Raw genomic sequence first — 21019 nt, forward strand, 5'->3', positions numbered from 1 at the left:
CATCAGCAGTTATTCCAGGCATCTCCTTGGCCACAGGTATGAGAGGTAAGTTTAACCTGGGGGGAGATGTTAACATGTCTTTCCATGCAGCCATTGACACAGACAGGACATCACTCAGCAAGAACTCACTTTTAATGTTAATATCCCCATTGCATTCAGCCTCTGCAAGAACTACTGACTGGTCTGTACCAACTTGAAGGCTCAGCGGGAGCCTCCCTTGCACAGGTAGCCATGTGCAGAGAGGAGGATGGTTAAATGCAGTGTGGAGCAGCCCTCCCCAGAAAGGGAAGGGAACACTCAGCGGGGCATTGGGCTCCCTTCCCTGGGGCTTGCAGGGGTTTGGGAGTGCTGGGCTGTGTCGAGGGTCAGTGTGCGCAAGGCGCTGCGACTGTGCATGTCACTAGGCACAGCACAAACGTGTACTGGGGCCCTGAGCTGCATGTGGCACCCCCGAACAGCATGTGCTCCTTGTGGCGGAGACCACGTCTGTGCAGCACCCAGCACTGCGGGGCTCCGGGCCTCACTGGGATGGGGATGGTAAATGATGCTAAGGACAGTTCTGGGTTGGGCTGCCCCTCCCTGCTCTGCCCACAGGGACACCGTGCCAGACACTTCTCCACCTTTCCTTTCTCCACCTCTTCCCTGAGACCAGATGCTACCAGGCAGCAGCTGGGCAAGGGCCCTCGGACTCCAGCTAGCTGGTCCAGGCTGCCTGGGCTGGTTCAGCCCCCCCCCAGGGGCACATCCTTTCTCGCCTGGAGACGGGGCTCTGCACAAGTCCTGCAGGGAGGGGCGGCATGAGCGGGCAGGCGGGCAGGCAGGCAGCGAGCGAGTGCAGACCTGCTGCTGTTGAACATGAGACTCACGGCAGGAGACCCCCATGCTGCAGACCTGGAAAACAAGCACAGCTTGGTGCAGGTGGGTCCCCGACCTGCTGGCCAGAGCCCGTTCTCCCTGGCCAACCATTGCCCAAACTTGCAGTGCCCTTCCTAGCCAAAATGCAGGATATTGGTGCAGATACATGTTCATAGCTGTGGAAATACAGATCAAGGTCTCACTTGCTCTCCTACCCCTATTTCTAGCTGAGAGACGGTTGGATTCCATTACTGCATCCCTTCGACCCTGTTCCAGCCCCCAGCTATACATGTGCCTGCACAGGACTGCTCTTGCTGACCCAGCGTGGGTCTCTCTGCAGACCTCCAAGCCACATCCTTTGGCTTTGCAACTTGAAAGACAAACTCAATTTCACACTATTAAAAGTGAGCAACTTTCCATTTGCTGGGGAGGAAAGTTTCACCAACAGGTAGGGTCCTACCTCCAGTCTGCATGGGCCTCCAGCACTGTGCTCCGGCCACACTACTACTCAGGTGATTAACGGAGCGAGATTGGAGCTCTCCTCTGGTGTATCTTCACCCTCCAGTGACTGCCGCTGCTTGCGCCCACCTGTAGCAGCAAGTGAGGGTGAGGTGGGGGTGCCAGGACAAGGCATGCACAGGGTTGGACCAGAACCAGCCTGCAGGCCCTATCTCCCTGAGCTAGCCCCAGGTGCAGCCCTGCCTGCTGCTGCCAGGGAAGGGACCACTGGGGACCTGGGCTGTCCCTCCTGCTCCAAGCCCGCCCCGTGCAGGTGGTCCCCAAGATGGGGCTGTGGTGGGGGCAGAAGGGTACTGGGCTGGGGCAGAGCTGAATGTAGCAGCTGAGGCAATGGGCACAGGTGAGGAGAATGCTCACTCCCTGGGGCCCGTTACTCACTCAGTGATCTCAGCAGCCTCTTGCCCAGTGTCTCCTCAGAGCTGCTTGGAGAGGAGCTGGTCCCAGCCTCTCTGCCTGGGGACTCCAAGTCCAGGGCGGTGCTGCAGCACTCACTGTCTGCAAAAGCCCAGATGGCTGCAGTGGTCCAGGGCAGCGCCCCAGGGCACTGCAGCTCTCGCTGCCTGTGCTCTCTGCCCCCTGCATCTCACCCCCCAGCCTGGGACTCACTCTGCYGCTTGCTGTTCTCCTCATTGTCAGCCAGCTCCTCCTGGATGAAGGGGATCGCCTCCATGCGCAAGAACACAGACTCGCTGGGGCTGCGCAGCCCGTCGGCCCGGCTGCCTGCGGGGACACAGTGCAGGTGCGCTGCAGGGCAGGGAGGCCRGTGTGCCTTGGGTCAGGCCTCAGCAGGGCGCGTGCCATGGTGGCAGGCCTCCAGGACAAGGGATGTCCACGTTTGCATGTGGACAGGGCATTACACATCTGCATGCTTGCACGCATGTGCATGCACATTACAGTGCATATGTGTGCACGCAGGTGTGGGAGCGCCCCCCACCATGTGCGATTGCGTATYGGTGGTGGGGTGCCCCCCATGCCAGCGGGTCACAGCATGGCCTCCCCAGGCGACATGCCGCCTTGGCACAGGACAGGGAAGGGATGCCCTTGGGAGGCCACTGGGTGACTCACACATGAGGCTGTTCCTCTCGTTCAGGAGGGTGGTGGTGTCCTCTTTGGGCGTCTGGGGGGTTCCCCGAGCTGTTGAGGCCTTGGTCGAATCCCTGTCGTTGAAGGCCTCCATGTCCGGGGACTGGGGCGAGCTGTCCATGCGGCTGGCTGCCAGCGCGTTCTGGTACTGCTGCCGGGTGATCTGGGCACGCACACGCACGCACACGCTCGCGTGGCTCAGTGCCGCACCACGGCCCCGGGCTGCCCCTCGGGGCACTGCGAGGCGCTGTGAACTCCCAGGGACTCAGTGGGACCAAGCGCCGGGAGGGTCAGAGCCTGAGACCCCTGCGCAGCACGGACCCACTCCTCGCTCTCTGGAGGGAGCCTTCGGGGGCTCTGCAAGWTGCCCCCCACCAGGATGTTTTTCCCCAGCCCTGTAACTACATCCAGCCCTGAACGGCTCCAACCCACAGCCTGTCTCCCCTGCCCGCGGGGCTGGCTATGCACAGCCTGGCACCACAGCCGCTGGATGTCCCGTGGGCACGGTCCAGCAGCGCTTGCAAAGGGCTCCAAGCACCCTCGTGTGCTAGTGCTGCTCGGCACCCACGGGGCTCCCGTGCAAAGCAGGGTGCAGAGGGTGCCTGGCCGCGCAGGCAGGATGGACGGAGGAGGGGACAGCCCAGCCCAGGCGGTACCTTGACAAACTGCACGTCACAGAGGATGTGCACGGAGTAGTCGGGGGTGTAGATGTTGTTGCTGCTGCTGTAGAGCTGGGTGGTGCTGCCTCCGTAGTCRTTGTGCTCCCGGTTCGGGGACTCGGAGCGGTTCAGCCCGCTGCACCGGGATGGGGACCTGTTTACTGAGGGGAGGCGATTGGGGCCAGGGTGGGGAGGCAGGTGGGGGGGCGGATGAAAAAGAGAGAGGAAAAGGCATGCTCTTACTCCAGAGCAGGAGCCGGGGGGAGCAGTCACCCTCCAGCGGCTGTGTCCTGCCGGGGGCAGGGGCAGTGCTCACAGGGCCAGCAGCACAGCCGGGGAGACTCCGGCTGGGGCCAAGGGCTGCGGGACTCGCCTCCRGCACGGGGCGTCCCGCTGCGGAGGGGTTTTCCCTGGTGCCGCGGGCTGCTGAGGCTCTGCTCCATGCCAGCCTGGCGCAAATCGAAACGCCTGCACAGGAAGGTGTCCGATGTGCCAGAAGTGAGGGCCGCCGTCTGCCTGTCAGACTGACTGACAGCTCACGTGGCCACCTGCGGATCTGGCCTAATACAAACCATCTGCGCGGCCTGCATTTGGCACAAACTCTCCCGGCCGCACCTGAAAGCCCGCGGGGGTTTACATGACCTGTCTCAAGGGCAGACTCATATTTACCCCGATTGCTACATAAAAGGAGCAGAGGCTGCGATGGCAAGCTGGCCTGTCACTCACGGTGACTGACTGCCTCCGACACGCAGTGCCATGGGTGCTGTGTGGTCAGTGGGTTATTTGGGAACAAAGGCAGCTTGTTCCTTGCACGGGTGACGTCAGCAGCTTGCTGACTTTGCTGCTAAAACGCCCTTCTATTACTCAGATTTCCAGAAAGCAAGCRAAGCAGGGCAGAGTGCGTGCAGAGCCACGGGTAATCGTGCTCAGAGGCAGCGAGTAGCAAGAACACCCCAAGCATTAAATGCAGGAAATTAAACTTAGAGAAACTGAAATACAGCATGCATCTACTGCAAACCGAAGCAAGCCCAACCTGCCTATGGCTCACCCTTGTCCCCATCCCGTCCTTCGTGGCGTTTGCATCTCACYGGGGAGGCTGTGGCAGGGACGCGGCTGCCGCTGCGGCAGGTGAGGGTGACTCGCGCGTGTGGACACGTCCCGCCATGTGAGCAGGGGAGGCAGCGAGGGGCGCACCTGGCTCTCCTCACGCTTGCACAGGCAGAGCCAGCGAGGCGTCCCATGCCCTGGGGCTGCGGCGTGGGGCGCTGCAGGTGCCCCTCTCCCCGCGGGCAGCAGGGTCTCCGGGCAGCACATACAGGCTCTCCGTGGCTGCCTGTATTGTTCCCTGCATGCGTGCCAGGTGCTCCCTCGCGCCGCCCGGCCATGTGCCGGCACATGCAGCAGCCCGTCCCTGAAACCGTGAACCTTTACCTGGGGAGCCGGCCAGGGAGTCCCCTCTGCTGAAGGCGAAGGTACGTGACACTGAGACAGGCACTATGGAGAGAGGGACGGGGGGGAGGCGAGGGGATGGGGGTGAGGGTGGGGGACACAGCAAGGGCGAGAAGGAGAAAGAGACTGAAGCAGGCAGGAGAGGAGCCAGGGCTGTGACTGACAGTGGTGGGAGCTGCCCTGCCCCAGCAGCGCGGCCACCGACAGGCACTCCCCGCTTCCCCCGGGAAYGGGCTCAAGCTAAACCAAGCAAAGCCCCTGTGCTTTGGGGTCCAGGACCCTTCTCCATGTGCAGGTGAATGGCAGAGCAGCCCCAGCCTCCATGCAGCCTCACRGGGGAGGCTGGGGGCTGGCGGAAGCACGACAGCTGCCTGCAGCCCCCTGCAAAGCCCGCAGGCTTCAGGCGCTTGGTGCGATGCTGAGCACAGCCAGGGCTGGAGCCGCATGCGGCACGCTGGGACCCTGCACCTGGGGCTGCCTGACCCTTTTCCTCAGAGAGAGCAAGTCGCTGGATGTTCACTTCCCATGGTTTATTTCCACAGTTCACAGCAGCAGTGACAATTTCAAGGCCAGTCCCTTCCTCGCCACTGCAGCTAGCAGACTGCGGGGCCACTGCGGTGCCCCCAGGGACCTGTGATGGGGATTCGGGGCTCTTGGCAACACCGACCAGGGCAGCATGGTGAGACCGACACACAGCATAAGCAGCGTCCTCACTACCACCTCCTGAGACCTGATCTTTGCTCACACCGTCAGCTGTGCTCTCCTCAAAACCAGGAGGAGACCCGGCATGCTGGCTCCAGCCACACTCCCCTCCCAGCTCCCGGCCCCTCTGCCACCGGTGCACTGCCCTCTCCCTCTGGAGATGCTGCCTGCAGTGAGGCTGCAAGGCTGCAGCACTAGGAACCATCTGGATTTCCTGCGGGGTTTGTGATTAATGTTTTTGACTTGCTTTGGAGATAACCCTCCCCAAATGTTTGCCCTGCAGCCCCCCTCCTTCTGCTCCCTGTGCTCTTCCCCCCGTAACTCCTCTGCTGTGTCCTCCCTTGGAATTAAACTTTCTGCAAATAAAWGTCCAAGCAAAAGCACCAGCATGAAGTGCTGCCCAGATCAGCCTTGTCCAGCTGGGAGCAAAGGACGGAGCGATAACCACTCACGATTGCCTCCCCAACCTTCCCTTGCACTGTGCTCTTTTGCACCTAGCTCCCACCYGGGGGTTGTCAGCGCAAGGACTGCCAGGTCTCTATTGCTTCACCCTTGCCTCTGGCACCTGATACCAAATATTGCCTGGCTACAAAAAAGTTACACAGCAATGGTTAATGAATAACAAATTATTAAATGCTCAAGGGTTAACGTCTGAATTCTCCACTGTGACATGCTACTCACACTCATTTCTGCAGGGCTTTGCTTCAAGAAGAAAGGAGGAGCGCCAACCCGACAAGGTAAACGCCCTGCGGACCTCTGCCTCTCACCCTGCCTCCTTGCTGTTCAGGGGTGCGACACCACACAAGCAACACACACATGTCCTGCGACAGGCAAAGGTGGCTGGATGGGAGAAAACATCTTGTGACACAACATCATGCGTGAGCACGTGGAGAAAAGAAGCCCTGGGCCTCAGCCAGCAGCCTGCACAGCGGCAACACGAGTGGCCGGCGGCCCGGCAGGTGGCACTGCAAACACGCGTGACGGAGAGGGCACAGCGTGGACTGCAGCTGGTTTCCCGCGAGGACAGTCAGCCTCATCGCGGGGCTTGGAAATCACTGCTCTGCTTCCCCCCGTCACCTGCCGGCAGCATTTGCAACCCGAACACAAAGTGCCAGCCTTGGGGCTGGGCACCTGCACAACCCTCCTCTGGGGCTGGCAAGAGCCCTGGGGACAGTCCTGAGAAGGCATTGGGGCATCGGGCCATGCAGCGATGTCCCAGGGGAAACCAGCTTTCCTCTGCCCAAAATGAGTGCCCTGCAGATGCACTGGGGAGCAAAAATGCTCACCAAGGAGGTTTAACCCATCAGTACAAGAGCCAACCTTTTTAATGAAAGCAAAGCAAGCAGCAAGAAATACATGAACCCTACAACTGCACACTGACCATGACCCACAGGAGTGACACCCTGCCCCAAGGGACACTACTCTCCCTGTTCTGCCAATGATGTCCCTCCCTACACCTCCTGTCAGATTGAATTTGGTAGCTTCTTGTTTTGATTGGGCACTCAGAGCAGCTCCCTGCAGAGCATCCTTGGCTTGCCATCGGCACTGCAGATCCAACTGCAACGCCTGGGACTGCAATAAGAGATGTGCAGGGCTGGGGGTAGGAGGCACTTCTGCATGCTCCCAAGTCACCAGAGACTGAATGTTTATGAGATAATCAGCAAATATTGTGGGGGGACCTGCAGTTCTACCTCATCGGAGCTCTGTTAACCATTGCAAGCAGGAAATCTGTTCATTAACTCATTAGCTGTGCAGGCAGGGAATTTACCAGGGTTGGGGGATGTCCTTTACTTTTGTCTCCACCAATTTACCACAACACCATGAGCATGCTGACACATGATGTTGGCTGACACCTAAATTGAACCATATGTGCAATCCCAGAGAAACCCTTGTTCACCCAAGAGCCCAGGTCAGTGCGGGACCCATGTTCAGCTTAGGCTCCAAGCCTTGAGACCGTGAACAGGTCAAGAGACATTAAGCCAAGACCCAAATATGCTGTACAAGAAGTTGCAGGATTTACTGCCACCTTCTTCCTCCTGCCAGAAGGGTTGGCTGTGCAGGCTCCCATCCGGCACTTGGGCAGAGTCCTGTGCAGTGCCTCCCATGGGTGCTGGGCTCCACCTGCTGGGATCCAGGGCATAGCCAAGACCTCACAGCAAGCCTGCAGGGACTTTGCTGCATCAGACCCTCAGCACTTTCTTTCTCCACTGAGCTTTCTAAAGGGGGTGACCTTGGAGCAGAGCTGCAGCTGCTCTTTGGGGGGGGTGCAACCTCATCCCTCCAGCCAGCCAGTGCCACAGAAGGAGAGGTGTTAGAGCCCTAGCCTGCCCCTAGATACCTACGTAGGAAGGAGGATCCAGCCAGGCTGCTCGCTTTCCTCACGTCATTATCTGAAATCACAGTTGAAGGCGCATGAGTTGTACAGGAAGGCTCCTGTGCTGCCCACCCTGGTGAGATGTCCCCAGGATGTGGGAGGAGCAAGCCAGCCCCTCTGTGGTGTCCCGTCAGTCTCCCATGGCCCATGACATGTGGTGACTGGCCATACCCGCCCAACCCAAAGGGCTCCTGCGTGCCCCTGACCACTGCAGCGGGGCTATCCTGCCCCACGGCCATGCCCAGCCCCTTCTCCCAGCCGCGAGCCAGCTTTGCCCCCTTGGGGGCAGCAGCAGAAGCAGAGGCAAGGCTTGGTGAGTCTGGTCCCCAGCCCAGCAGAGCCTGCACCCCGCTGGGGTCGGGCAGCTCCCCACCTGCCCTCCTGTCCTCACACCCAGCCCACCAGCATGGCCCACGGAGCTGGGGCAGCACTGCCCTTACCCGAGGAGATGACAGTCATGATGGCTGGGACACCGTAGTAGGTGAATGCCCCATTCTCAAAACGCAGCCCTTCCTTGCCAACCTCCACCTCCACTTTCCCCTGGAAGGAGAAGGGAAATCTGCTCAGACTGGCAGCCCCCTGCTCCCGGCCACCCAACCCACACAGGGCTGCAGCGACCCTTTCTGCACCCAGAGCAGATGTGCAGTTACCACCACCACCCTTTACGAGAAGATGGGGGCTGCTGCTTGTTTTGTAAACCCATGGGTTGGCCATCATCCCGGAGTCCCTGCTGGGGACAGAGTAGGGAGGGTGCAAAGCACAGGCAGAGCTGGGACACAGACAGTCTGGGAGCTGTGACGGTGAGGAACGTGGCTGGGGTTACTGAGGGAGCCCTGGAGGGCTGAGGTTTGGGGATGAGGACAAGGTGCTACCAAGCCACACGGTCAACCCACCACAGAGCGGGGATGGGAGCTCAGGAGGGGCTGGCCTTCGTCCAGCTCAGCCCAGAAGGCAGCTCTGCCTTTGTAACCTGGAGGAGTCTCCCCTTGAGCCAACTGGCCTGAGTTTTGAGGCCATATGTGGTCTTAGGGCTGGCCAGCACCAGCCTTCACCTGGGGCCATCTCCCCACTGCAGTACCAGCCAAGACCAACGCAGCAAGGCGAGATTCACCACACGACACCAAAGGCACAGCTCAGGCTGCCCGGCCCCTCTGCTCCGCGCTGGGCCAGCCCATGCCCCCGTGCACCTGCAGGATGAGAACGAAGTAGTCGACGGGGCGGTTGCGCTGGTAGAGGTAATGCTCCAAGGCCTTCTTGTTCTTCCGGTCGTACTTGAGCTCCTGGATGACATTGGGGTGTTTCAGGAGCCGCAGCAGGATCTTCTCGGAGAGGTAGGGGGACTTGAAAGGCTCGACCTCTAGAAAGGTGGCAACACACACTCACTCAGCATGGCCAGGGGCTCCATCCTGGCAGCAAGACACCCACAGCTCTGCTGGCCCAGGGGCTGGGACCCCCGCCTTGCTTCAGGGCAAGGGGAGCTCGCCGGGAGCCTGTCAGGAACAGCCTCCCGAGCTGCACAGCTCCCTTCTCCACAGCCCAGAGGGCAACCCAAACGTGGACCATGCTGGCTGAGCGGAGGCAGGCCCAGGGTGTGAAACTGCCTGCTGGAAGGAGAGCCCCAGCTCAGGGACAGCCTGGGACTGGTGCTGCTGCGGGGAAGTGCAGGGCCCCAAATACCCACTGTTTCAGATCATGGGGTATTTATTCCCCCAGGGCAGGGGTACCTGTTGCCATAAACCGATGTGTAGCCAGCAGAAGCTGCGGGGAGATCTTCACCTTCATCTCGCTGTCTGAGAGTCTGAAGATGGAGAAGTCTTGGGGCTTGCGCCCTCGGTGGGGCACCCGCTCCTTCTTCCGGTTGTCCGCTATGGGGCAGAGAGCAGCAGAGGTTACCTGCCATGAAGCCATTGCCGCAGCAGGGCCCTGGCAACACCCATGTACACATGCAGAGGGAGGCACATCATGCTGCACCCTAGGACGAGGCTGGGGAGATGACAGGAGCYGGAGCAGCAAGACGTACAAAACACACCGTGCATCACACAGCTGTGGTGGCAGCTCCCCTGCTGCCCTGCTGGCAGCAGGATTGGAAAGGACCTTGGGAACCACCTGTGGACGCACCATTCCCAACATATATGTCCCTGGGTCGGGCTYTCCCCAGCCACTGGCTGCTGATGCTGGTGCTTCTCTATCTTGAGCTTTCAAGGCTCTCAAACATCTGACCAGCATCTCTCCATCATTCTTGTCATTCCCACCATGACCATGAATTGCTCTGGGGAAGGACCATGATTCACCCCAGCATGTTTCCTACCCACATGTCTGCCTCTCTGTCCGGGCTCCCACCCTGGGTCCTGCACCAGCAGTAGCTGCTCTGGGACACTAACTGTACAGATCCGTCTCATCCAGGATCTCGGACTTGATGATCTCCTCAATGACATCCTCCAAGGTGACAATGCCCATCACCTCGTAGAACGGGTCTCCTTCCCCTTCGTTGTTCACCCGCTGCACAATGGCCAGGTGGGACTTTCCTGTGGGGAGAGAGCAAAGCAGCAGTGAGACCCTCACCACTGGTGGAGGGGTCCCTGGTAGCACCTTGCTCTGTCCCAGCACTGTGGGCTGGCAGGAGGCCGGGGCTGCAGCCTGGAGCTGCGGCAGCCAGGCATCATGCTGGGCCTGGGCAGCACGGAGGCCAGACCCGCAGGCCCTTGAGATGGAGAGCCGGCAGGGCCCTCTCCCAGGGGACAGGGTGTCCTCCCATCCCAGGGCAAGCCCACCACCAGAGACAGCAACCTGTGGCCCCCTCGTGCACCAAGCCCCACACTGGGGCTGAGTGCAAGGCATGGACAAACCTCAGAAGGCATCGGTGCTGTCCATAACCACCCCAGCTGCACTGCTAACCCATAGAGAAGGGTCAAACACCCAGCCCAGCCGAACAGGGCTGCTACAGCTCAGGATGGCTCCTAGGAGGTGTCGCAGGAATCTGCCTGGCTATTTGGGGGGTTTGCTTGCTTTCTTTACCAAGGCAATCTGCTGCAAGTCACTCCAGGCCCGTTCAGCTCACTGACAACCTCTTGTGCAGGGCTGAAGTCTTCCGAGGTACAAATGCRTTACACCAGTTGCTTCTTGCTTACCCTCTGCTTCACCAGCACGAGACAATAATAATARAGGAATAAAAGAGTGTCCTCCATGCAGAAATGTGACCACGTCCTTGGGCTCTACTGGTTTCCCTCATCCTCCTGGTGTTTTCTCATTCTGTTGTTAGTTCTCTTTCCTATCAGCTTGCCAGGATAGCACATCTTTCTATTGATCACTGTCTGGGCTGATTCTAAAGCTTTTCTTAAAATAAAAGCAAAGCCTCCAGCTCCTTGGAACRGCAGCTGTTTTTAATGCAGAAATGCACATTTGTTTGCAGCTTTCTGTTCAGTTCCTGCAGACCTCTTTGGTGAACCATCTAGATGCAGAGGCTGAACACTTCAAAGGATCAGCTTGCACCTGAGTGCCTTCTCCAAACCCTGCCCCTGACAGCATCTCATCTCTGTTACCTTAAACAAACAGAACGGGACTGGGACCTTCCTGGGATCTRCTTCTGTGACTTCTGCTCAGAAGTCACAGTGTTTATCAATCACAATTTTGGCTTCCTCACTTGCCCCCAGTAAGCTGGCAGCTGTGCTGACATGTTCTCAGGCTTCTTGCTTTTTGGCATACTTTAAACATCACCATTTGCTTTTTGCTSTCCAGCTGTCTGTAAGCTGTTTTGACTTGCTCAGCTTCTCCCTTCCATTATCATCTGCTCTAATTTATGTTCCTACTCAGCAGCTTGACTAGAACCCAATTCCCAAACCTTGACCAACTCCTGGGTTTCTAGCTCAAGTGCCTTCTTGGACCTGCCAATTAACAGCACTGATTTACTCACTGCTTCTGTGGTTCCTGTTCTGCTCAGCGGTGCACACAAGTTTGAACCTCTAGTTTTGCTTAGAATACAAAAAAAGTCTCTCATGAACACCACATCCAACAATTTTCCCTTGCTGAGCTTGTTCTCCATTTTCCTGGGGTTTCCCTTTGCAACAACACCTCTATGCATGCAATGTGCTGCTCCTGCACAAATCTAACTGGACCGTGGGCTCTGGGACCCCCAGACTTCCCCGCAGAGACCTCAGGAGAGCTTAAATCACTCTCTTTTCCCAACAGACCTAGAGCTGAGATTCTTGAGCAGCATCAGTCATCTGAAAGGGGAGCACTTTCCTCGCACATACCAGGACAGCGACTTGTCCATGGAGACAGGATGCGCTCGCCTGCGCAGCTCAGCCACTGCCACAGCTCTGTCCTCAGCTACCTGTGCATGTCTCTGCCCTTGTCTCCTTGTGCAGGCAATATCCTCCTCTGSGCTAATGCCCTGGGCTCGCTGTCACTCAGCTGCCTCTAGATCTGCATCTCCTAGGATGCCTATGACAAACCTGCCTGCTACTATGGGATGTGAAAACTATTTGTGTATAGAAATGCAATATGGGCGGGTGCCTGCCTGCTCCACAGCTTCCTTCTCACCTGCTGGTGACTTCTGGGCCGTCCCCTCTGCAGGGCAGGGACTGGAGCATCCAGGGCAGCCATGCAGTCCCACAAAACACATCCTTCTGGGGAACATGTGACCTTCAAATAACCCTGCCCTGGATCTGAGACTAGCAAATCATATTTCTCATACAAAGATCAKCACTATACATTTCTCACAGAAAAGCTTGGGCATTTTCCACAGTATAAATTCCCTCCTCCTCATACCAAGCTTTTATTGCAAGATTTCAGAGAGCAGCTCACTGCCTCCCACGCCTACAGAATTAGAAACGAGAACATAACATCACAGTAAGTAGCACTGTTGTTCTTTCTATAAAGCTGGAGATACACTTTAAAAACAAATCAATAGCTTCAGGGCATTGAAAATTCAGTAATTTCTTTGGGCCAGGGCTATTTCACTCTTTTCATATAGCGGTTTGTGCATATTGTCTGTTCAGTTTGTAATAAAGCAATGCGACTTGAGCCTTAAAAAGAAAAAAGAAGCAGARTTGGCTACAACACAGCAGCAACAGCTACGTTTCATCTTAGCAAAGTCCAACTTTCAAAAAGGTCTTCTTTGCCAAAACCCACTCCCAAACACTGGGGCCATCTGGTCTCCTACAAGTCCTCGGGTGAGCAAGGAGAGGGGAGAAGTTATTTCTTTTGGCCAAAAGCTCACTGTTAATGACATTTACATGCAACCCAAAACCACCAAACCCTTACAAAAAGCTTAGGTGCTACTTAAAAGCAGTCAGAGAGTAATGGAGGCAATTCTTTTTTTGGCCAAACACCTACATCGACACTGTAAATTACTCTAGAGCAGCCACAGAGAAATCTGATTCCAGCTTGTTCACATAGCAGCAAATCAGATTATTTAGAAACAACCCAGCACCATTAGTCTGGGAGGAGACCCACAGTTTCATTGCACTGGGGCAGAGCCAGGAGGGCTGCTAGAGCGCTCAAGAGTTCTTTATTTTCACAGAAAATAAACACTTGTAGCCATACTATAAACCCCCAGGTTTACATTTCCAGACTAACACTCACATTAGAAATGGAGCAGGTACCCAGTGATGGAAAATCATTGCAAYTAACGGCTCTTCCCAGCCCACAAGGAGGGAGCCCATTCCCAGCCAGCTGACACCCATAACACAAAAACTCTGTGTAAGTTGCTCTCAACCAGAGGGCAAAAACCCTCACAAAACTGGGTGTGAATTACTACTGCTCCCAGAAGGGTTCCCTGGGAAAAGGCTGGCATGCCCTGATTTCCCACCTGAAGGGCATGAGATCATTTTCAAGGTCCTGCCCCCATACTTGGCTGTGACCTTCATCTTCTCCCATCATGGGGAGCTTRTTCTTCTCAAGACTTCTATAACAGACCTTTTAAATTTGGCAGTGAGAGCTGGGAGAGGCTGGTAGGTCTCCTGTCTGGTGGGGCTGGTGCTTGCTACCTCAAGGGCTGGTGGTACTGCTGAGCTCGGGTACACCCCCCTGCCCCCTCTGGGCCCTGGGAGCTGTTACGCTCACGCAGAGGAAAAGCAGCAGCTTTCTGGAGAAGGTATGAGGGCAGAAACTGTTTTAGGCAGTTTAGGAGGTGCAATTAATGTCCAGGGAGGGGTGGTCCAGGAGCAGACATGGGGACCTCGGAGGAGTGGTGTTCTCTTCTCTGGCTGCTATCCTGTGGTTCTGCTTTGGTGGGAGTGTGACTGAGAGATATAAATCACTTAAACAAAAACCCCAACTTGATATAAAACAGGTTTGAGATCTGTAAAACTGATTCCAAAACTGTGTTATTTTAACTGTTCCCTGATAGTTCAAATGAAATGAATTATAAGGGCTAGTTGTTTCACTGCTAGCAAACTGTCGTATGTGAATTTTACAGGGATATCACAGATACAAAAACGCACAGTGAAACACTGAGAATCAAAGCCTTGGTTTGGCAAATGCTAGAAGAAATGGGCAATTAACTTTACTTGTGTGAATAGCTCCACTGGCCTCAACAGGACTGCTCATGCACAGGAAACCTATAGGTGATTAAGTGTCTGCTCAGCATCGGCTACGACTGCACTAAATTCTTTATGGGCAACATGAAATCTGCTCTTTTCAAACAACAGCTTCAGTGAAAAGTTAATGCCTCACAATGCTAAATTATAGAGCTAATATAAACAGCTGAAAGCTTGTGGAAGGAGCAGGTACCTGAATAGCTAGCTAAAGCTTTTATGTCCATTTTTAGGAGCCTTGCTTTTCATAGGTACCTGAATGACCTTGGGCTCATAGAACCACCTCAAAGCATCCTCCCCAATGGGAGAACAGAGCCTGAACACATGAAAATGCCTTTATTTGTGGGAAAGAAAGTGCTGCTGGCAGCAGAAATAGCCCAGACTACTTCCTTATCACTTTTTTATGTAGGTCCTCTGCCAGAGGAATGTTAAAGATGCTTTAGCCCTGTCTCTTGTTCCGCAAGATGAGTATCCTGAGTATGAAATTTCTTTTCATGTGTTTTACTGTAAAATCTAAAATTGTTATTAAAGCATTAAAGGTACAGGYGCAAGCCATGAACAATTTACAACTAAAAAAATGGAAAGCAAAAAAAAAGTAATTGGTAAATAAGGCTGATTGGTGAAACAATCATGATGCAATTCAAATCTATTTTCAGTATGCTTCTGATTAGAGCTCTTCTCTGGGCTGGGGCAACAGGCAGCACCTCTGTGCCTACTTGCAGATTCACATCTGAAGTTAACTAGGGAACCTGACTTGAGAATTTATTGAACTGGGAGTGCATGTGAGGCTGCGCTCTTGCATTACCACAACGCTGCACCAAATGTGAAACCACATACTTGGCGAGTCACAGCTAGAGGCAATGCGCATCCACACGTGAACACCAGGGAAATAACCAGGAGGGCTGYGAGGGCATGTCACCCTGCAGGGAATCGGAGTGATGTGAAGAGAAAAAGCTGTGAATACTAATCTAATCTAGATCTTCCACAGAGATGAGAACTCCCCAAGAGGGAGAGGACCAGCTGGTGGTGGCTGCTTGCCCTGTGGGGGACGTGGTCCTCCTTGCTTGGCTCTGCGGAGTCGTGTCCAACACCTCTCCTGAGCAGACCCACGGCAGGGCTTGCTGGGGCAGGGTGTAGCGACACAGAAGCCACACAATAAGACTTGGCACAGTTTTCCAGTAGAAATCAAAATAACACTTCAGGCTGAGTTGGGGAGTGAGTCACTGATACCATCTTTTGTGTACCAGCACCTCACCCACTCTGGGTGTCAGTCACCACCCAGCGCATGTGCAGGAGATAGTCCTTCACTGGCAAACCTGCTTCTCAACTCATGCAGCTAGCTGCAGAGGTCATTGCTTCAACCAAGATGGTGGCTATCGCACCTGCAGGAATCTGAATCTTGAAGGCTGGTTTGAAGTTCAAGCCACACTTCATGCCTGCAGTGACTGCTGGCTCAGGGAAGGGACAGTAAGAAAAAGCAGCTGAATTAGTACAGGCACCAGTTCCTAGGTCTAATAGAGGCTGTGGAGTATTTTGAAAAGCAAAGGCAGATGCTARGGCAGAAGTGACCTCCACAGGGCAGGCTGTTTTCTCTGCTAAGTCAGGAAGTTGCCTTGGGAGAACGTACTTTCAGTAGCTTTTAAAAGATGCCAGACCACTGAAGAATAATGTGTTGACTGGTACCTCAGCACCTGGCCTGCTGCAGGAAGATGAATGCAAGAGCAAATTTCCGCTGTTTCTCCATCAGAKGAAGGTTGCTTGCTGAAAGGCACCACTGTTGTATGTAACCCTCTGTCCCAGGAAAGCAGTCAACAAAATCCATAAATGGCCTGAGCAATGGGAAAGGACCTTGAGTCCCCAAAGGTGCCTTCAGACCAAGATGCRCCTTTCAGAAAAGCTTACCATGTGAGATTATGCCACAGGAGTGGAGCTGCAGCATGCATTGCTTTGGCTATCTGCTGGGGATGGAGGGAAAACAGGCTGTATCAACCACTGCATTTCACATTGAACGAATGCATAAACCTTTCTTCCTATTTCTGTTCTCCTAAGATGAAGCTTATCTTACTGGGACCTCACCTGCCTCTCTACATTGCTTTAGTTTGCTAAATATGGTGCAGTTATATCTCTGGTGTATTAGGTGATTCCTGAGGTGGCCACAGAAAAAAGCCAGGCACTCCAAGAAGCACCCATGAAGGAATCGTCTCCAAATCTTTTTATGCCTTCGGTTCAACAGTTTCAGCTTCTTTCAGGCTGCAGGTGGCAAAGTTGCCTTACTGGTGTGTAGTTTCTTATCCCTCATGAAGAGGGAACACAAATTTTGTGCAAACCCCTCCTCTTAGCACTTCTGTGTAAATGCTAAACAGCTATGCACACCTTTTATTATGAGCTGGTCCAGCTTGCCTGAAGAGTTGGCAAAAAGGGTGCCCATTCCTCATTATTCTTGAGTTTGTGCCACTGACCTTTGAGAAGGTTAAGTCAAAACCTTCCTCTAGCACAAGCATTGCTTGCTTTCAGCCCAAACTGCCTCACACTGCTGCAATGTCATTTTTCATACAGCTTCAGCAGCTGCCCTGCTCTTCTGGGCTGTGCATCCAAGTCCAAGCTGTTCCTCCAGCCGGTCGGCCTTCCCCTCCACTGCTGCTCACAGCCTTCTCCAGGCCGTCATTGCAGAGTGGGCATTTCCCAGTTCCCCTCAGTGCCCCCAGTTTAACCGTCCTTCTCCAGGAAGAAATGCCAAAAGAGAAGGCGACAGCCAGCAGCAGGCTTGCGAAAGGGTGGATCTGGACAGCTTGGCCACTTTTTCTCAGCCTTGATGAGGTCGGGGCCGTGTTTTGTCAACCAGGAGCTCACAGCTGCCCATGATAGTTGTAACCACGCCGGGCCATGAGCTTCCCTGGCTCTACTGAAGCTTACACTAGTATTTTTATGCAGTTTAAATGTTTTGGGCAGTCTGAGGCCACAGACTCCAGCTGTGCCCTGGGGGAAACGCAGAAGGTAATTCCTGTGGGCACACAGAAGCATAAATCCATTTGCTTCAAAATGCTGCACAGGGCCCTGTTGGGAGAGGGGAGTCTCAGCTTACGTACATATTAAACCTATTCAGACAAACACCAATGCATCTTAATGGCACTGAGCTCAAACAAGCCTAGAAACTAATGAAGGAAAACTTCACTTCAAAACCTGCTATAAAAGACTGGTGGGGGGAAAAAAAAGCTGGTAATCTTCAGAGCCAGGATAGTGTGTTGAGAGAAAAGAAATACATCAGGTAAACAAGGATAATACAGTAAGATGATATCACTGTGTAGGAGGAGAGACAGAAAAGGGAAAGTGCTAATGGTGGTGTGARCAAGAGTCATAGAAAACACTGTATTTAAGCATACTCTTGACATTTTCAGCAAGAAAAAAACAAAAGTTTGTGTATTACTGCAAGGAGCTCAGGCAGTAAAATCAAAAGTTACTTATATATTATGTAAAAAAAATGACATAGGCATAGCAGATGTGGCAGAACATTAATCATTACTGAAACAAATCTTGAAGTGTACATTGCTACTGAGGAAAGAAAGATATAAAAAGTGATGGGTATTTTATATAAACACTGCAATAACCAAAAGAAATAAAAGATATGAAAACCTGTTTAAGTCAAAATCTTGGGAGAAGGAAAAGAAAGCTAACAAGGTAGCTCTAGAGGTTTGCTAGGAASCTAAGGACTTGGAGGTGGTTAGCAATCACTGTCATTACTGGAGACTTTAATTTCCTAGAAAGAGACTGGGCCTTATAATCGGTGGGAGCATTGCTGTCCTGCAGGCACCATGGATGTGCTAAGTGATGAATGCCTTCATTAAACAGGCACTGAACCAAYGAGCAATGAAGCTACTCCTGTATTAGCAGAGATGTCACAGAAGACCTGGCCATGGAAAGAAACCTTGACTTCTTCAAACAAGGTATTTCAGTGTAATTGAAATGGACACAGAAAAGGAGACAGTGACAAAGATTCTTAATTACAAATGGGAAATCTTTATTTTAGATATTAAATAGTCAAGCAAACTGGGCTGAAAGAGCAAYGGATGTGACTGCGAAGGCAGCTTGGAGGGAACGTCTGTCACAGTGCAGAAGCCGGCACGGCAACCTGTGTTTGGAACTGGGAAAAGAGAGTTTAGGAGGGTTCAGGACTGGGCTGGGGGATCTATTGGGCCATCTACAAATACAGGGTGCTGGGAGTGAACAGAGGGCCTACAAGTGGGAGACAGGTGAATCAGAAGAGAACAGCAATACCTGGGGATAAGAAAATTTGGGTGAAGAGCTGGAATTGCTAAACACTGAGCAGAGTTAGGTAATAAGACAAAAGATATTTTTAGCCATGTAAATTAACAAACACAAGGAGAAAGGAGGTGAGAACAGAAAGACGTTTTAGGGACAGCTCTACATAGGGGCTACACCAAAACACCCAAGGAGGCCATGATGGTAAACAGATGTAAGGGAGGAAGAACCCAAAGCAAAATCTCCAGAGTTTAATGGAGCCAAGCTGAAGAAGGCTGGAAAATTGTCATCCAAGATGAGGACTAGTAGGGGAAACTGCAGGGCAGGTAGCAAGGCTTGTTAATGCACTTGTCAGCTGAAGGAATGACACAACAAAAAAAAATGCAGTATCTCTGTTTATGCAGGGAAGAGAGGAGGAGGAGGAGAGCAAGAGCAGAACAAGTGAGCTAAGCAACCACAAGCCCATTTATATAGGTCTACTGATCAATAGGGTTCCAGGCTAGAGAACAAATTTGGAAGGAGAAGCAGCTGAATACATCATAGTAAATGGGATAAAATGCAGAGGAGGCTGACCAAGGGATGACGTGCCAAACTCACGTGAWATCTTTGGTAATGCCTGACTTTCTAGACAAGTGAGAGGTAGTAGAGATCAAGTGAACTTCATGAACACTGTAGTATCGTGCAGGAAATTACAGTTAAGAAGGAACTGCACAAGGAGTTAGGAAGAGGAGAGACAACTATGTTAGAAGAGACATGGAAGGTGCAGGTGTGGAGTGAGAGTGGGGGGGAAATTACTGCAGAACTCATCAAGGTTGAACCGAGAGAACAATCTTAATGCTTTTGCTAACAGCCTTGTTACTTAAAAACGCAAGAATTTGCCAATTCGTGCAAAGTTGTGAGTCACCAGTCACACTAAGAGGCAGAGAGGTTAGATGTTTTGTGCCAAGCAGAGTTCCTCTACCTGTGGCCTCAGGAGGTGGTGGGGACACAGCTGTGCATCTCTGGAGAGGATGCTGTCCTGTATGTATCTGATGGTCGCTTGTCTGGTACAGATGGACCCCCCCCCCCCCCCCTATAAACTCGCAAGGAGATGATTCGCAGAGAGGCTTTCTCTGTGCCTGGGAAGGACTCGGTTGGCCTTTCTCACATGATCAGCTCTGCTTGCTGCAGAGAGGCCGCAGGCAGCAAGAGAGCCTCTGTGTTATCCTCCTCTGTCGTTACATAATGCAAGATGTCACTGCTGCAGCCATTTCTTACAGATTCAGTCACCACGGTGTGATGTACTAGATAACATGCAGCAATATGCTTCACAATTCCCAGCTGGGAAAAAACAAATACTTTGTATTCTCAAGGTACGGTTAATGAAATACGGTTCTCAGCCTCTCCGGGACTGCTGGCAGCTGCTGCAGTATGAACACTGCAGGAGCTGCAAAGAAAGTACAGCTCTTCCTAAGGATTTAAGCTTTTCCCTTTCCTTTAAATCACTTGCAYACAACCACTTTACAGGCCTGCTTCTCACCCCTCCTCGCTGCTGAGCTGAAAACATGAGAGCTAAGAAACAAGGTGCAACCTCCTGCTGTAACCCCCCATGCAGCATGCAGCAGAGCAGTGGGCACCGCTCTCGGGGTCAGGCTGTGGGGCAGGCCTGCCGCACGTGTACCCGCACACCAGGCCCCACATTGGCCCCGGGCCCTGGGGACAGACCCAGCCACCCGCTCTGGTGAGCCAGTGACCTCTGGGGCTGAAGGCTCCATCACGTCACAGGTGCTACTAGTACTGCAGACCCTCGATCCACCCCGGGGGCTATTTCAGTGACAGCAGCAGCACGGCCACACCAGCTCATGCAGGCAGGGCCCGGCCCCCCAGCATTCCCAGGACCTGCCGGGGGGCCACACGGGGTGGGCAGTGGAGGGGGGCTGCCCGTGGGGGGCGCGGGGGAAGCCCGGGCGCCGGGTCGCAGCCCGGCAGCCTCACCCTTCTTGAACTCCTCGAGCAGCGTGTCGAGGCGCGTGTCGTTGAAGACACAGTGGAGCGGGCGGCGGTAGAAGCGGGTGATGGTCTGCAGGGGCGTGCAGTCGTCGGGGTCCACGAAGGCCAGGTCCTTGACGAAGAGCAGGTCCACGATGTTGTCGCGCCGGTCGCCCTCGTAGACGGGGATGCGGGTGTAGCCGGAGCGGAGGATCTCGGAGACGGTGGCGAAGTCCAGCACGGCGTCGGCGCGCAGCATGAAGCAGTCGGCCAGCGGCGTGAGCACGTCCTCCACCACCTTGGTGCGCAGCTCCAGCGCGCCCTGCACCATGGCCAGCTCCTCGCGCACCAGGTCGCCGTGGGGGCCGGCGGCGCGCAGCGTCTCCAGCAGCCGCTCGCGCGTGGAGAAGGCGCTGAGCTCCTGCCGCAGCGCCCAGTCCAGCAGCCGGCTCAGCGGGTAGCAGAGGGGGAAGGCGGCCAGCATCAGCAGCCGGGTGAGGCACAGCGTGCGCGACGCGATGGCCAGCCCGTGCCGCGAGCACACCGAGTAGGGCAGCACCTCGCCGCCCAGGAAGACGGCGGCGGCGCAGAGCAGCACCGGCAGCCAGGGCGCTCCC

At 54.4% G+C, this 21019-nt stretch overlaps 1 protein-coding gene across 1 annotated transcript in view; it reads right to left on the reverse strand.

Moving 5' to 3' along the window:
• Positions 1-1363: 1363 nt before the first annotated feature.
• Positions 1364-21019, reverse strand: part of CNNM1 (cyclin and CBS domain divalent metal cation transport mediator 1) — a 21300-nt gene continuing 1644 nt past the window's right edge. The window contains exons 2-12 of the mRNA XM_026055969.1: positions 20409-21014; positions 10023-10166; positions 9366-9506; positions 8829-8998; positions 8082-8181; positions 7610-7657; positions 4548-4610; positions 3114-3277; positions 2440-2620; positions 1981-2094; positions 1364-1443 (exon numbers count right to left, since the gene is read on the reverse strand). Coding sequence (XP_025911754.1) covers positions 1364-1443; positions 1981-2094; positions 2440-2620; positions 3114-3277; positions 4548-4610; positions 7610-7657; positions 8082-8181; positions 8829-8998; positions 9366-9506; positions 10023-10166; positions 20409-21014 — 1811 coding nt within the window. The remainder of the gene's footprint in view (positions 1444-1980; positions 2095-2439; positions 2621-3113; positions 3278-4547; positions 4611-7609; positions 7658-8081; positions 8182-8828; positions 8999-9365; positions 9507-10022; positions 10167-20408; positions 21015-21019) is intronic.

This window comes from Apteryx rowi, unplaced genomic scaffold (genome assembly GCF_003343035.1).
Source record: "Apteryx rowi isolate R43461 unplaced genomic scaffold, aptRow1 scaffold_1280, whole genome shotgun sequence".
In the NCBI taxonomy this organism is placed as follows: domain Eukaryota; kingdom Metazoa; phylum Chordata; class Aves; order Apterygiformes; family Apterygidae; genus Apteryx; species Apteryx rowi.